The following is a 17,975-nucleotide window of genomic DNA, read 5'->3' as shown; positions in this document are numbered from 1 at the left end:
GAATGTAATGCTAAGCGTCATTTTAACAATTGATAAGATTATAAGTTTTATTTTAATGGAGTAGATGAATGAAATAAATAGCAAAAGGAAATCAAGTAATGCTAAAAAGTTCTAAAAAGCATAAAAAGTGCGATCGAGTGAAAGTTTGAATATATCAAATCAAAATCTTAATATCAATTGTAATTAGTAATTACTTTTCTCATTTAACTTATGCTTATTATAGTTTATTTACTAATATTTTAAAAATATAAATTTTATAATAAATTCTCTTTAATTTTACAGTCACCATGGAACCCAACAGACATCACGAATATCATCCAGCCCACCATTATCAGTTACAACAAGTGCAGCAGCATCAGCTGACGCATGCACATCCGCAACACGCAGTACAACAACATCACCTGCCACTACAGCAACAACCACAGCAGCAGCAACAGCAGCAGCAGCAGCCACGTTACAGCTACAGCACGCATGCGCCTCCGTCTCAGTCATCCGGCGTATCAGTGGGTAGGAGGCGATCGTCAGCCCAGTGCGTATGGGGAGAGACAGAGCATCTGTGTTTCAGAGGGTGCTGTGCTGCGTGCTCGCTTGCTGGTGGGCGAATGCATTTACAGTTGACGGCTCAATCGGATATGCTGGTGTCAGCAAGAAGCGGCAACGGAGTGTGAAAGATGCAGCTGAATAAAATCAAGGCAGCACAAAGGTAGAAAGAACACGTCTAAGGGCAGATGTACAGCGCAAGTTGGATCGACGCAGGCAAAGAGAAGACAACAAGGAGCAGCAGCAACAGCGTTATGGCTACAGCAAGCCTCAGCTGACAGCAACACGTCCGAGTGCAATCAGCAGCAGCAATCAGCGTTACTATGAGGACAGCAGCAAATACTACAGCAAGCAGCTGGCGTATAGCGCTGCTCCCTCAGCAACTGTTGCTGGCGTGCATGTGGTGGAGCATGTGGTGAATCCCAGCAATGCATTGCTCAGCGAGCAGCAGCCAAGTCCCAACTATGCGCGCAAGTGTCCGCAGCACTATGAGCCGCCCACAGAGCAGCGCAGCGCTGCCACAACTGCCACGCCCACGCACAGTCAACAGCAACAGTTGAGAAGCGCAGTAGACAATATAAGCTTTATTGCATGCACAAGTTAGCGCTGAGAATTAAGCAATGTGCAGTGCATTGAGAAATGATGTGGTGAGACGGGACAGCGGTAGCTTGGACTACAGACGCAGTGCGTCAGGCTATGGCACAAACAGCAGCAGCAGCAGTTACTATGGCAAAACGCTGGCAGAGCAGCCGCCCGCCTTGCCACGCGCCTCGCTCTATAATAATCCCTACAATGCAGCAGCAGCCACTGAGAAACAGCAGCAGATGTCAGCGGTAGCGCCACCGCCGCCGCCAGCAGCAGCAACTCAAGCTGCAGCGCCACATGGTTATCCCACCAAGTATGGCAAGTTGCTGCCACCACAGCCACAACAATCAGCACGCAGTTCCTCTAGTTATGCCACATATTATCACCATGGCGCGCCCTCGCCAGCTGCCGCCCAAGTGGCCTCGCCCACGCCCGCCCAACAGCTCTACAATCATACGCCACCGCCCACTGCCCCCAGCGCTTCCGCCTGCTCCTCAGCAGGAGCCGCCGCCGCCGCCAGCAGCAGCAGCAGCAGCAACAATTACTCAACGCTCCAGGTTTATGCGCATGGTCCGGACATTTGCTGCCAGCCCGCAGCAGCGTCAAGCATCAAGGCCACGCTGCCCGTGGCCACGCCCCTCAGCAGCAGTAAAAAGAGCACGCCCACAGCCAAGCCAAATTATCGCGAACTGATCAAATCCTTTCAACGCAGCACGGCCAACGAGGAGGAGCTCAATCGGCAGATTATCGAGCGTGCGCTCAAAATGGAAGCGCCCGCGCCTGCAGCTGCGATTGTGTCCGCACCCGCGCCCGCTCCCGTTCCCATGCCAGCGCCCGTTATACAGCAGCTGTCACGCCCAATGCCAACGCCGCCCGCCGCACACTCGCCACTGGATCTGTCTATGCGCACGGTCAAGCAGACCGCCGACTCCACGGACTACAAGTACCAAGCGCCGCCGCCGCCGTCGCTCTCGAGCTCCAACCAAAGCCTAGCCACGGGCTTGGGTCTACCTCGCTTCGACATTACGCCGAACTTTGCGCGCAGCAGCAACGGCAACGGCAGCAGCAGCGCTGCCACCGCTGTCATCCGCCAGGCACCATCGAGTGTTGTCGCTGCCTCGCCGCTGATAATCAAAGCCGCCCAGCAACAACGTCCCAGTGTGCTGGAGACCAATCCCTTTGCCAAGCGCCAACTGCCCGCCGAGACAAGCCTGAGCAACAATTGCTGCCCAGCGCCTGCAACAACAACAACAGCAGCAGCAGCAACAGCAACAATTGTTGCCAACACAACAGCAGCAGCAGCAGCTGCACCCAATCACTTGGGACGCAAGCGTTATCTGGAGAACTATTTGGCTGCAGCGGCGGCCAAACAGACGCGACTATCGGAGGAGTCCAGCAGCAGCAGCAGCATCGCCGCCGCCGCCGCCGCTGCATTGACTGTGCCCGTCATAGTCTGTGCGCCGTCCAAGGCGGAGGCTGCAGTGCAGCCCAAGCTGGAGCCACGCATACGCACCAAAGCGGAGCTCAAAGGATTTACGTTTACGCCGCCCGTGCTAGCGCCCGCCAGTTCCACAACAACAGTCAGCGCTGTGGAGACACCAGCGGTGAAGCCGCCCATACAAATCAAGCTGGAGCCAGAGCTGGACATGGAGCAGCCCAACTTCAATAGTCACAATCTGCTCGACTGGGGCAATGCCTGCAACAATCTAGTGGAGCAGCTGATGCACAAGGTGCTGCCGCCCAAAACGCCACCACAAGCAGTGGCAGCAACAGCAGCACCAGCAGCAGCAGCAGCAATTGTCTTGCCCATCAGCAGCAGCGTCAAGTTGGAACTAAGTGAGGACGATTTACCTGTGGCGCGCATACTCAAGCGTCAGCCTGTTATACAAGCTGTGGATGCGGAGTCCACGACAACGCAGCTGACGACCACCACCAATAATACGAACAATGGCTTGGGCCAGAAGAAGCTCAGCAAGGTGGAGCGGATTGCTGCTCGCTGGGCCACGGTGGGAAAGCAGAGCTCGAGAGCGACACGGGCTGATAGGCAAGAGAGGCGAAGAGCCTGCTAGTCAAGGGCAAGGGAAGGGTGAGGACCCAGCAGCTGAGCAGCGATGAGGAGCAAGAGCAGGATGAGGCCAACAGCAGCAGCAACCAAAAGAGCAAACTGAAGCGCAAGGGCAAGCAGCTGACAAAGGCGCAAGAGAAGGAGAAAGCGAGCAAGCAGCTGCCCAGTGAGAGCAGCAGCAGCAGTAGCAGCAGCAGCAGCAATAGCAGCAGCCAAAGCACCAGCAGCAGCAGCGAAGATGCAGCTGAGGAGCAAAGAGTCAAGAGCAAACCAAAAGGAGCGCAGCTTAAGAATCGCATCGCTTTGAATACCATGACACGCTCGAAGCGCAAGAAGGAGCTCGAGCTGCAGTTGGCCAACAGCAAAGTGTTGCGCAATGACAAAATCATACGCAACTCAACGACGAAGATTAAGCGGAAATATGTGCGTAAGTTAGTACCTGATAGCAAGAAGGAGATGATTGGTGACAGACTGGCAAAAGCCGGCAGGGGTCGACTTTGGCGCAGTTGAATGGTGAAGCTAGAACAAACTAAAACAGAGCAGCACAATAAGAGACAGCAAAATGAATACGAGCAGAAGCAACGCTGTTCCTGGAGGAATATGTTAGCTGGCGTTGAAAATACGCAGCGTCTATCAATATAAACTGAATAAGTGGCCCTGTGGTCGGCTGCAGACTTGGAGCGTCGCCAGGCAGGAGAGCTGAGGGCCTGGAAGAGCGCGGCCGCAACGTCGGTTTGAAGCACCAGAGCAATGTTGTGCTGCCTGATGATGCCAAGCGGCATTTCAGCATCTTCGACACCAAAGTGCTGCAAAGCAAAACGCGCCACGAGTCCAAGCTGCAGCAGCGTCGCGAAATCATACGCGAGATATTTGTGGGCAGCGAGCGTCCCGCCTCAGCGCCGCCAGAATGCGCCAAGGAGCAGCAGTCGACGGTTGTTGATGATGACGACGAGGGCTCCGCACTTAGCTACCAACAATACGAAGAGTTTCTGGAGCAAATGAATCGCATTGTCAGCGCCAACAACAACAAGCTAACGCGTCATAGTCTGCCCGCCACAAATAGTCCAGACGCCGCCACGCCCACCACGACCGCCAGCACGCACTGCGCGCACAAGCGCAAATATCTGCGTCGCAAAGGCAGCTCCGGCTTCGATTACATACGCAAGAAGAAACGTCCCGCCGCCCAGCAGAGCAGCAACTCCACGAACAACAACAACAACCACAGCAACGCCAGTGAGCAAACCTGCCTTGCAGCTGTGGCTGCAGCTGATGCTGCCGCTGCCGCTGCTGCTTTGATGGATGAGGACACCGACAGCACCATAGCGGGCAGCAGCTCCGCCCTACATGCGCCGCTCAAGATCAAAACCGAGCACGATGTCTGCCGTGAGATACAGAAGTGGGTGCTGAACAAGGGCGTGGGCCAGAGCACGATGCACAAGGCGGCGCGTCAAGGTCTCATCGATGTGGTGGTCTACTGCCTGGACCGCATGGGCATGAATCCCGATCAGAAGGATAATGCTGGCTATACGCCGCTGCATGAGGCCTGCACCCAAGGCTGGCTGGAGATCGCACGCATCTTGCTACAGTTTGGTGCCAATCACTCGGAGGCAGCCCAGTCGGGCATTCGGCCACTGCATGGCGCCATCGAGAACGATCACGAGGAGGTGGTGCGTCTGCTGTTGGCATATGGCGCCGATCCGTTGCTGGCAACGTACTCAGGTGAGTTGCCAACATCACTACTCACTTCCAGTTTTGTATTAATCTTCGGCTGCTTTTGTCTCCAGGTCAAACTCCACTGGCATTAGCTTCAAGCTCTTTGATGCGCAGCATATTGCGCACATATCTCAGCGATGCACAAAGTGCCGCCGCTGATATTAAGCCCATAAGATTTCCAGGACCCTGGGAGTTATTTGGTAAGCGCAATCGAATATACATATTTTTGTTATTTTACTCACCCATTGCTATTGCAGATGCAAAGGAAAATGGTTTTGATATATTCGATAATGTACCGCATACAGCTTGTGATAAGAGCCGAGCTCTACGTAGAGAAAGGATTAATCGAAGGCGCAGCAATGCGAGCAATGCAACAAAGCCCATAAGTAATAGCAACAATAACAATAATAGCAATAGCAACAACAACAATAACAATCACAATAGTGCAACAAATGGCTTGTTGCTTGCAACTACAATCAAACAAAATGGGGAGACGAGTGCAAAGACTGCAACTACAACAGGAGCAACAACAACACAACAGAATCAGCAACAGAAACCACATTGGTGGCCCTGGTTAAGGTTGAGCCAGGCGCTGAGGATAGCAATAATAACAAAAACAACGATGAAATAAGCATTGAGCATAATGTAACGAGTGTTGTGAATGTCAAGAATGAGGTTAAACTAGAACCGCAGGAGATTGACGAGCTAACGCAGGATCATGAGCAGGAGCAGGAGCAGGACAACGAGGAGCAATATGATAATAACGAGGAGCATGATGACGATGCGTTGAGTAACGAATTGAATGGTGATATTTTTGAATTTGAAGAGGCCGATGTGCCCTTGCCGCCACTGTACTTGCTCAAAGATGAGGGCAGTGATAAATGGGTACTCTTAAATGATTTGTGCAATTTACTTAAAGTCAAATCCAAGGACACGCTGCTCAATAAGGTGCGTACCAGTCGCATAAGCCAAGTTATCATTACAATTTAATAACTTATTTGTTTCTGCTTGCAGATCTGCCCCAACAACCAGACGCTGGCGACTACACAGAAGCAACTGCTGCGGGAATTCAAATTCGATGACTTTCTGGAGCAGGCCACCTGTCTGCAGCTGCTGTGCGCCGGCGAGAAGCTGAATATACTTAGCTCCTCCAAGGTTGTGCTCATCAGATACAATGAGAGCGTCAGAAATCTATTGGGCGTTAAGGCCATTTTAATGAAATTTTAGTACGAAACAACAAGAATTTTACTGCACTAGCAAATATGTTTTAGCAAGCGTAAATATGCATACACATACTATATTTATATACGATATGTATCTTATAACTATATGAAGAATATGTGTACTGTAGCTATTAATTTTAGTGCGTCAGCTTGAGGTCTTTGTCTTTGCAAAAGGCAAAGTCTTTCTTTTATATAAAACAATTTAGAGCTAAGACAAAGTGATACAAAGGTGCTATACACACACACACACACACACTCAACATTGATGAAAATGAAAAGAAAAACTGCATAATGTTTATAAAGAGGTACGAGCAACGCGCATCGGTTGAGCACCCGATAAAGCCAGCTAAATAAGCTAATCTAAATACTATATTTTAGACATAATTGTATAATGTAATCTATGGTTTTAAACGAAACAACAAATTAGCAACAAACAAAAATCATACAACAATTTGTAAAGTCTAATTCTAAGTAAAGCAACAAAGGCGTATTTATGTATTATGTATTTTTAAATGAAATTATTAGGCATAACAAATAAATAAATCTATATAATTATATACATATATACAATATATGATTGTAAACAGCACTCTCAAGTGTGTAATATTAATATTAAGTCAATCTATATATATATATAAAATAAATAAATTTTGAATATATGTTTGTAACTTGTCGATGTAATATTGTGCGTAAGTTTTGTGCAACTAAAACGAAAATTATTTAATTACTTTTTGGCAATTTATATATTATATATATATGTAGGTGTACGGCAAAAGTTCAATGATTGTATTTATATATAAATGAAAAGAAAACCTTAATTTGTAATATTTAAAAATAAACGGAAAAGCAAACTATTTTCATAACAGCAAAATCAAGTCTCAAATATGTGGTTTAAATTCAACTGTTGAAATCAAAAGTCATAGTTACTTTTAAGCCCGGAAGATGGCGTTGTCACAATGCTTATAGAGCACATAAATTAGTTGCAATTGCTTTGTGTATATTTTCATGTATACTTAATTTGTTTATTTAAGATAAATTTATTGCTTTATTATTATTTATGCATTTTAACTCGATTCTAATCTTAACAGAGTTGCTTTTCGCTTTTGCTATCGATAGCAGGCATAAATGTGTTCTAATGCTTACCGCTAGTGGGCGCATTGGTGCAAAAAAGCTTAGCAAGCACACCAGATGATTGCCGTCCTTGTTCTTCAAATGCTGTTTTGCCTTCTATGCGTCCTTGGCCCCGCACCGCACTCGATCGAACTTCGTTGCGCATGTGTGTGTGTGTCAGCGTCTGTGTCTGTGCGTGTGTGCTTTCCTTCTTCTTCTACCTACGCCAACAACTTTGCTACTCTTACTGTGTTCCCGTTCGTTTTGGCCTACAGACCTAATTTTCGCTTGTGTTGTGTGTCTGTCCCGCGCCCGTGCATAGATTTTCCCGAAATAAAAAACGGAATAAACAATGTTAAGGCATTAAAAGTAAAAACCCAGCTTTGTAGCGTGTCTGTCGGTGCTGTGAAAGGAAAGTGAAATTAAATAAAAAGAAAAACGAATGCGAATGCGAATACGGAACGCGCAATGCAATTTCAAGAACAACAGCAGCAGCAGAAGCAGCAATACAAGCAAGAGCCAGCTAAAACTGAGCAAAAAATTAAATAAGCAATATGAAATGAATACATATTTACACATGTGTGCGTGCATGTATGTACTATATGTATATGTATATGTTTGTTCTGTATAATATGTAGTGCCATTAACGGTAGTGCAAGTTTTGTGAAATTATCATAAGTGGAATATGTATGTACATGTGTGCTATATACAACGCTGTTTTGTTGTTGTTGTGTCATAGAATTGGAGCAGAGCAGAGCAGCATTTGCATGTGTGTGTGTGTGTAATAGGGAATTGCAATTTGTTGTTTTTGTAGGAAGAGCTTTTCGCTTGTTGCGCGTGCTCGTCTCGTCTCGCCTCGCCTCGTTTTCGTTCGCGCCCCCACCGCCTTCTAGCGCCTTTAGCTAGCCTTTGCCGTTTTGTCGTTGTGCAAGAAGTTGTCGCCATCGTCTGGGGCTCTCGGTCTCTCAGTCTCTCAGTATAATTGCAATAAATTTGCTGTTTTTAATACATAAAAGGAAGCAACAAAACGCCGAAGCTGACGCCAACGCCGCCGCCGCCGCCACTGCCGTACAAAAACAAATTCCATACGCGAAAGACAACAGTAAAAGCGAATAGCGAATAGGCAAAGCAAAAACGCAAAAAAAGAACGAAATAGCAAGCGCAAATAATAAGAACATACATCACACACAATACCACACGTATACAGTCACACTAGCGCGAACGCGAGAGAACAACAACTAAAAACAGTGATCGCGCAAATGTGTGTGAGCGGAGCAAAAAAAATATGCTGAAAAAGCTTTTGGCAACAACAGCAATAACAACAACGCAGTCGACAACAACGCAGGCGGAAACTGCATTGATCGGCGCGAGAACAACGCAGCGGGGTGAGAGCAACATGAATCACGCAAGTTCGAAGAGCCGTGTGAAGTGCACAAACAAATAGAGAAGGCGAAGCAACAACCACAACAACAATAATAAAAATAATAATAGCACTTTTGCTTTCGGTGGTGTTGTGTCCCAACTGGTTTTCAACGAAGAACGACAAAAGAGCCTCTCCGATCGCAAAGTTTTTAGCCAAGCGCCCCAAAAAGTAGCCGTAGCAGTAGTAGTAGCTTCATCTGTTGTTATTGCTGCTGTGCTGCTGTCTTCTTCTTCTTCTTCTTATTCTACTACTTTGCGTCTGCTGTGATCATATTCTTTGTCGTGATCTCGCCGTTGTTGGGGTAGCGGCGCATGCGCTAAAGCCGCGCCAACCTCTCTCACTCTCGCTCGCTCGCGCTCAGTTTCGCTCTCGGCGGACGTCAACGTCACAGCCAGCTGCTGCTACGAATTTTACAATTTGATTTTTTGCATGGAAAGGTAAGTTCTAGTTTCATCTCTTCTCTGCCTCTTACACTTTAAGGCTGTCCCGTAGCCAGACCGTCAGACAGACAGACAGTCAGCATGCTTTTGTCTAGTTGGGGTGAGCTTTTTGGAGAGAAAAAGGAGAATGACAAGACAGAAGTTGAATGGAGTTAATTAAGTTCCTGCTCAACAGGCTGTGTGGAAGTTACTAGAGAGGGGCTTTCCAGTTGGTTTGATAAACACAAATTGGCAGCAGCGTGCCCAGTTAAAGTTGTAGTTGAAGTTGAGTAAGGCATAGGAATGTTGCTGGAAGAAGTGAAGGGTCTAATTGGATTAACTGTGAACCGGAATTGTTAAAAAGTTACATGTGCGTATTTGAGTAATTGGAGAGTTGTTAAAGTTATTAAGTTGTAGTGATAGTAGACGTATGTGAATTTTATAGTTATAGTAGTCATATATTTATGAATAAAAGACTTGTGTGACTTAAGCTACAAATGTATCTAATTCTAACAGATTCGCTCTAAAATAAAATTAGAGCCAACGAAAAAGCTTTTCTATAGATGCGCACTTATGACAGTTTGACCTTGACCTAGATTACAACATGCTTGTTGTGACTTTTACTTAAAAGCTTCTTCGCAGAGAAAGCTTCCAGATTTAGAGTATTTACTAAATACAAATGTATCTTTTTTCTCGTTGCAGCGATTAGGAATCGACAACTAATTTTAGCTACTACTGTGACCTGCCAAGCTGCAACAACAGCAACAAACAATACATCACCTAAAAAGCAACAACACAAAGTACATCACAAACGTACAAAGCAACAAATAACAAAATAATACTAGAACTATGGATACCTTTAATGTACCTTTGCTAGCGGAGAGCAGCAGCATTATTAGCTATGCCACAAGCAATAGCAATAACAACAACGACAACAACACACAGCAGCAACACAACCATCACCAGCTCAATCAACACCAGCAACAGCAACTGCAGCAGCAACAATTGTTGCCAAATCATCACAAGGATCAAATGCTGGCCGCCGGCAGCACACCCATCATATCGTTTATCAACTATGCGCACTTGCAAAAGGACACACAGCCGAATGTGAATGCAACTGCAACAAGTGTGGACAGCTTCAGCACATTGCAGACCATCGATGGCAGTCAATTGGATGGTGGCGTCTCCTTGAGCGGACTCTGCGATCGCATCTTTGCTAGTCCCAATCCACACAGCAATAGCAATCACAATAACAACAACAACAATGTGGATGGCAAAGCGTCCGCTGACGGCAACGAGACGCCAGCGCTGCTGGAATTTTCCAACTTTGTGTTTAACAATCGCAGCAGCAGCAACAACAACAACTCAAATAGCCAGCAGGACTCCACACTCAACAGCATTGATCCTGCGCTGCTGCAGAAATCCAATACAGTGGAATATCATCAACTCAAGCCACTGGAGCTGGACAATGGCAATGCGGTCACTGTCACTGCAGTGAGCACCTCGAGCTTTCTGGGCTCCACCACAGCGCAGTTGCTCGACTTTGAGGTTGTGCCCAGCAGCAGCAACAATAACAACAACAACAAGGAACTGGCTGATACAACAACAGTTGCTATTGCAACTGCAACCACAACAACTGCAACAAACACTGCCCAACGTCGATCATTGCACAGCATCGAAGAGCTGGCTGCCAGCTCAAAGCTAAACAACAGCAGCAACACTGCAAGTGCAACACAACTGCAGCAACATGCAAATCAACAGCAGCAAGGCGGCAATCTAAGCGGCTCTAATATGAGCTCGGAGGATGAGTCTATGTCGGAGGATGAATTTGGCTTGGAAATCGATGATCATGGAGGTGAGTGAATATAAAAAGTATTAAAATATTTTCTCTTCTTGATACTGCAGGCATTTTAGAAACATATTGGCAATATTCTGTTGGTTGCTATCATAGAGAATACAAAATCAAAGGATATTCAAGGAAAATAATGAATCTACATAAATGAATAATGACAAATACTTTCAAATATGAATTGAAAATGATAAAACCAATAAGAAATGCAACATATATAAAATACAACAAAATAATCTATGACAAATATCTATATATTTAATAAAAATATCAAATTAATAATTATGCAAGAAAAAGATAGTTGATTGATTTAAATAATAAAAAACAATACACAAAGTGCAAAATATGTGAAAAATAACGATGAAATTCTAAACAACTTAAAAATCATTAAGCAATAAAGCAAAATACTTTATTTAAATTTCCACTTGCAAGTACAGTTACCACAAAGGCCCCAAGCAATGTGCCCTTGACTTTTGTAGTTCTAGTATTGTATATTTTAAAAATTTAGCTGTCTTGATCGCCATCAACTGTTTGCCAAGTGCAATGTTAAGTTTTATAGCGCATTCAATGCTTTTGGTACCCTTCGCAAAACTCATAAAATGAGCACTCGCCGTTGTTAGTCGCACACATGTGTGTGTTGCTGCTGTTGTTGTGAAACTTGAAGCGGCAACTGCAGCGGCGCAGCACACATAAAAAAGTCCATTTCAAAGTAACTAACCCACTTTTATGGCGCTGAGTAACATGGCAAATGCAAAATGCGAAATGCTAAATATAATACGCGCAAAATGGCCGATGTATACATGTATATATAGTCTAAAGTTCTAGAACTTTATGCTGGGAGACATTTTCTATATCAAAGAGTTTGAGTTGTTGAATACAGTGTGCATTTGCTAATGAGGAAATCCGAACTTCAATTAAAATGTTTGAATATTTCTATATATTCGAAATTCTAGTTTGTTCCATATACAAAAGAGCCCTTTTGTTTTAATTCGACATTGAGAGCATAGCCTGGGAAGCAACTAGTTGAAATACTTTTGGCAATCATATATTTTGATTATAACTATCAAAATTCAAACATGTTTAAATTATACGTTTCAAATAATGATTAGTTATTATTTTTATTTCAAAGGTGTACTAATGTTTAAATTAAAATTATTTCCGGATTTGCATGACAAATAATCTTTAACTATATGTTTATTTTATATTTCTCTGTCCGAAGTATTGAGTTATTTCAAAATTAAAACTAAATCATACCTTAAACTGAGATTACTCTAAATTCTAAATCGACTCTGGTTTTATTGGTAAAAGAAATTCCTGAAAACTTACTAGCTTATATGTGAGCAACATATATTCGGATTATAACTTTATACTTCAATGCTTTATTTTAGACATTTCCAGAAACTTAATAGTCCAAACTAAACTTTAATGCTTTATTTTTGACATTTCCAGAACCTTAATAATTGGAATTATTCCAAAACTAATTACTACAGCATTCTCATATGCGTGCACTTACTGGATTTATATATATCTATGTTCTATTTACCCTGTAAAGTGGGGGAATAAGCAATGCACATAAATCTTAAGTGCGACTGCATTCCATCTTTCCATCAGAGCAGCTTTGAGTGCTCAATGCGTTGAGCTCTGTAGGAGGCAAGGCGGAGACATGTCTAAGCATTCATTGTTGCTGCTCTTGTTGCAGTTGTTGTTGTTGCAATTGTGGCTGCGTCAGCAAACGCACAACTGATATGCAACTAGTTGTTGTTTTCATTTTATTTTGTGGGCTGACATTCAGCAATGTCAGTCGTCGCGTCGCCCACTTGCATGACCTTCAACGCACTTTATATGCACACAGCATGCTGTTGCTGTATGTGTGTATGTATGTATGTGTGTCTGTGTGTGTGTGTGTGAGTGCATGCGTAGCGGCTTTTGGAATACCCACAAGTGTTAAGGGGGCGCAATCCTTTAAAATGGAGCAAGGTCGCTCATTAGAATTTGGGTCAAGCGCAGCGCCGCGTATTTTGTTCTCTTCTTATTTATTGCTCGTTTTCTAATATTGGAGATTGGGCACAAGGATGCACAAACAAACGCACACACAGACAGAAAATTGCATAGAAATTGAAGGTCACGTTTGTTTGTTCGTGTATGTGTGTGTGTGTATTCGGATTTGTATGCAGTCTCGCTCTCTCGCTCTCGCTGTCGACGCTTATGTTCTGCCTCAGTTGATTTAACGCCGCGTCGCCGCCCACTGCAACGCCGGCTGACATTGACACAGATTATTGCAATGTTTGCGACGCGACGCCGATGCCGCTGCCGACGCTGTTGTTGTTGTTGTCGTTGTCGTTGCCGCTGCCGTCGCTGTCTATTGCTCACCTCAAAGGATTTAAATGGGTCAAAGTCAGCAGCTTGTTGCTGCTGCAGTTTGGAAATAGCTAACGAGGCCGGCAACGACGCAAATTGGGGCATGACATTGACTAGGCTGCTGCTGTTGCATGCGCATACACAGACACACACACACAGACAGCATATACTTGCGCATATATTGTTTGTAAAATGCATTACAAGGTTCTAATTTATAGCGAAGGCTGCAACGTAGCCACGTGGCTGAAGGACATTGTTGCATGTCCTTGCCGTCTGCTGTATGTGGCGAAATGTGTGGCAAGGTCAGGACTGTGTTGTTGTGAATTATGTCTGCCACATAGTCTTGCCACGTGCCACGTGCGGCGCAACATTAAAGATTGATTTGACTTTGGAAAAGGATTTGGCCAAGCGCTTTAAAATATATTTGAGCTGCATAATTAACGCTAATTACTGTTATCGAACTTTTCAATTTATCGATTAATTTCAACACATTTTCCTTACTAACTCATTAAATTTATATGTGCAATTGAATAAGTCGCAGGAATTTTTGCATTTAAGCCACAACGTTAATTACTGTTATCGATTAAACTAAGAACTTTTTAATTAATCGATTAATTTCAACAAATTCTCTAACTAACTCATTAAGTTTCATAATCCAAATATTTAATTTATATGTGAAATTTAATGAGTCGCAGGAATTTTTGCATTTAAGCCACAGCGTTAATTACTGTTATCGAACTTTTTAATTAATCGATTAGTTTCAACAAATTCTCTAACTAGCTCATTAAGTCGCATAATCCATATTATTTATTTTATATTTGCAATTCAACGCGTCGCAGTTATTTTTGCATTTAAGCCACAGCGTTAATTACCCAGTTTATAGCATATATATAACTTTATAGTTTCAATGTTGCATCCTTGATTATGTTTACAAGATTACTGATCGCTTGACTAACGGCAATTGTATTCGCAATTAGCCACACTGCGGTTTAGTTTTGAGGTTTTTACACATTATATGAGTAGAGCTAAAGCCATAACGCTTAGTCCGAAGTGAATGACCAGAGTGGAGGATTTTTCGACTTGAGAGCCAAAGTTAGTTGAAGTCGGCTTAATTGGTATTTAATTGCGCTTGGCTTTAGCATATTATAAATAGTTAATCAAGCATGGGAATTAAGTGTACTTGATTAAATGCATTTGAAATTACACTTTTGTTTAATAATAGCAAAGGAATTTATTTAATTCTAAGGCAAAACTTAAAGTTGCGCCTCCCTGCATTTAACCTTTGCAATTGCTTTGTTTATTGCGCTGTTGACCTTCAGCCGCAATTTGGATTTCGAGTGTTTTTATTTTTGGCCAAGTGTCCGGCGTACGGCGTCCGGCGTGCGGCGTCTCAATGCAAAGTTGGGGTCATAGGTAAGGGGTGGCAACTTATGTGCATTGCATATATGCGCTCTTGGCCTCTCTATGGAAAAGTGTGCTAATGGGTCGCCAGTTGACCCTGTGCCACATTTCAGGCAACAACAGAGACGTCGGCGACGCGACAGCGACGGCTAAGTCTACGTCAGCTGCGCTGCTTGCACTAATTTGCAATTTGCAAACATTTATGACTGAGCGGGTGACTGCAGGTGTATGTATGTGTGTGTGTGTGTGTGTGTGTGTGTGTGAGTGGGAGAGAGTGCGCTTGTATTGCATTGATTTTTGCTATCGCTTCGCCTTATTTGTTTTACATGCATTGGTCACTCGTGCGCTTCTCTCTCTCTGTCTGTCCCTCTCCCTCACTCGTGAGTGCTTGTGTGGTGTTTGCACCCTGACCTACTTAAATTCTCGTGCATTATATTTCTTGAATTTATTTATTAATTTATATATATTCTCGATTATACTACTAGCGCATTCTTTTTGAATGCAATTTGATTTACTGCCAGAGCTTACAAACATAAAAGCCGATCGCTATTTTAATGAGTTTTTTTTAATTGAATTACATTGTTATCTTTTTATTTGTGCTGCAGTCCCAGTATTCAGTCCCAGTCAATCGGCTTGCCAGTTTGTTTCTCTTCATTTGATTTATTATTTCTATTTTTTGCAATTTAATTGAAATGACGCCTTCCGGGAGCCAATTATGTTCAGACTATGGCGAGCAGCTGTACTGCATCATATGATTTCATATACATACACATGTGTGTGTGTGTGTGTGTGGTGTGTGGGTGTGTGTGTGTGTGTGTGTGGTGTGTGTGTGTGTGTAACTGCGTTGCACACATTCTGCAGCAAACATTGTCGTTCTTTCGCTATCTTTGCTTATCGCTGCGTATACGTAATGCAGAGTTTGGTGAAACCTTTTATAACGCATACGTCATGTGGTTCACAAGCAGTAAAAACGGCTCTAATACAAGTCAACTTATAGTAAATTTAAGTGTATAGTAATTAAGATTAATATGGCTTTAATATTATCAAAAAAATATTTCAATGTGTGGCTATAAAATTTGTAGAAAAAAGAAAGATAAGAAAAGCTAATAATTTCTACTAAATTTTGATTTAATTTTTAGTTGCTCTATTGAGCTTACTTCTTATATTAAAATAAAATATGTAGAGTGAATAATAAAAACTTATATTATAGATTGAGTAACTTTTAGTTGGCTTATAATTAAATTTTAATAAAAATATTTAAAAGTTTTGATTATTCTATTATAAGAACATTTAGCAAAATAAAAAAATTCCTGCGCTCTACTTTGGTCATAGAAATATTTGCAGCGCATACAGCAATCACCGTAGTTTACCCTCTTCAGTCTACTCACATTTTGTTCGCCCATTCACTGTTTTGTAGTTTTTTTTCTTCTTAACTGAACAAAAAGTTTAAATGCTGCGCGTTCACACAGCCACACACACACACAAGCAGAGCACAGAGCGCGAGCTTTTTCTTGAGCTTTTGCAGCTGCATGCGTGTGCGTTATACTATGCGTGTGTGTGTGTGTGTGTTTGCTTTGTCTGTGTGCATAGTTGGGCGTCGCTGCTGCAAAAGTAAAATGCGAAAGGAGAAGCAAAAGTAAAACAAAGCGACGAAAAACTGTTGCGATCCTCACCTTTGGCACACAAGCAGAGAGAATCGAACTGCGCCAGAGATACAAAGCAGAGAGCTACAGCAACAAAATAGCTTGCAAAGCTATTTTTACACGCACACAGAGACACTTTCGCGTGCCTGTGTGTGTGTGTGTGACACATTGCAGTGCAAACTATACAAATATAAACGCATGTGAGAAGCTTTTCAATATTTGCTAAAGGCAACAAGCAGCAGCACATGGGGCTAAGAGAAAAAGCTCAACGCAACTTGCAGTTTAGGTAAAATAGGTCGACTGCGACAGCGACAGCGACGCCAGCAGCGCTGCCAGCGTTGCACGCACTGATTCTGTGAGAGCGTCGCGAGAGAGAAGAGAAGAGAGAGAAGTCAAAAGTGTGTGGGGTGGAGCGTCGTCTTGCTCTTATCACAATACAAATGTCATACGAAATTCCCAGTCAGCTTGCATTTTAATTGTCTCTGGCGTGTTTCACATTTTGTTTGTAAATTGTTTCCGAAAATTTCATTTTGTTGAGGGCGCAACTGTTTACAAAATTTTGTTGCGGCAGGTCTGGATATTTACTTGGCCGTCTGTATATATGTTCAGATATTTATGTGAAACTGTCTGGGCTTCTCACCTTTCTTTTGCTTTTGTCGCGCTTACATTATTTATGCCGCAATTATAATTATTTATGCCTCTTAGTGGCAGTGGCAGATTTAAACGCTTTCAAATTTTGTAATATGTACATAGTTTTTTGTTTAATAAGAAATATGTGGCAGAGGAAGTTGAACAATTGTTGTTGTTTTTTTTTTTTTTTTTGGGGTGTGCGTAGGTTAGGTAAGAGTTAAAGTTTACACTTGGTTAATTAAGCGACAGTTGGTTAAACAAACATGTGTAAATATTTTTATTTTACATATGTGAGTAATCAAATATGAATTAAGAGTAAGCAGCATCGACTTATGACTACTATATAATACACTATATACTATATAGAATGGTCTGCTTCGATTTTAAAGGTGCATATTAATATTCTTCAATGATAATACAAATACAAAATTCACATTATAAACTGCCTAATTTAATTTTTTCACTCGATGTTGTTTTTAAATAATTAATCGACTGCATGCATCGATTTTTTCTTATTTCTCTTGCTATTTTTATAGAAAAATTCCAATCAACTTATCAAATTAACAACATATAGTTTAATATTTCAATCCAAGTTCAAATTGGATTAACTCAGACTAATGTGATAGGCAATTGACGTCGTGTGTGTCATTTGGAATATAAAAATTTCCAAAAAGCACTCAAGGTTGTTGCCATTTTAAATGAAATTTAATATGTACATTTTATTTAAATAAAAATCATGTGCATATTTCACAATCAAATACACATAAGTAGACAACGGCAACGTAAATGTTTATAAATATGTTTATATGTATGTTTATATGTCTATAAAGTAGATATACTTAGCTACCGAAAGACCTTAACAAAATGAAATTATTACGACAAATAATAAAATAATTTACACCGTTTGCTCAATGACCAATGCGTGAGAGTCGACGCCGGCAGCGCAGCACTCTGTACATTGTTTGCCACTTGTGTGTTGTAACTTTTGGCCATACACTTGTCAAAATCGTATGGTC

The 17,975-nt window shown here is 42.8% G+C and overlaps 2 protein-coding genes across 3 annotated transcripts in view; both read left to right on the top strand.

The window, feature by feature from the left end:
* Nucleotides 1–671: 671 nt before the first annotated feature.
* Nucleotides 672–6,647, top strand: LOC108600504 (serine/arginine repetitive matrix protein 2). The gene is made up of 9 exons (XM_033293705.1): nt 672–703; nt 757–1,108; nt 1,179–3,101; nt 3,170–3,680; nt 3,872–4,909; nt 4,975–5,103; nt 5,161–5,436; nt 5,475–5,851; nt 5,918–6,647. Exons 1-9 carry the CDS (start codon nt 672–674, stop codon nt 6,128–6,130), a joined length of 4,851 nt encoding a protein of 1,616 aa, XP_033149596.1. The 3' UTR covers nt 6,131–6,647.
* A 713-nt stretch (nt 6,648–7,360) lies between these two features.
* Nucleotides 7,361–17,975, top strand: part of LOC108601013 (nuclear hormone receptor FTZ-F1) — a 34,871-nt gene continuing 24,256 nt past the window's right edge. Inside the window, exons 1-2 of one of the 2 annotated variants that reach the window (XM_033293846.1) lie at nt 7,361–9,096; nt 9,781–10,933. In XM_033293846.1, the coding sequence (XP_033149737.1) occupies nt 9,928–10,933 (1,006 nt within the window). In that variant the 5' untranslated portion in view covers nt 7,361–9,096; nt 9,781–9,927. The remainder of the gene's footprint in view (nt 9,097–9,780; nt 10,934–17,975) is intronic. The other variant, XM_017987640.2, reaches the window with a different exon arrangement.

The sequence above is a fragment of the Drosophila busckii genome, chromosome 3L (assembly GCF_011750605.1).
Source record: "Drosophila busckii strain San Diego stock center, stock number 13000-0081.31 chromosome 3L, ASM1175060v1, whole genome shotgun sequence".
Classification (NCBI taxonomy): Eukaryota; Metazoa; Arthropoda; class Insecta; order Diptera; family Drosophilidae; genus Drosophila; species Drosophila busckii.
The sequence above is the reverse complement of the archived record's forward strand: the minus strand, read 5'-3'. Positions and strand labels throughout refer to the sequence as shown.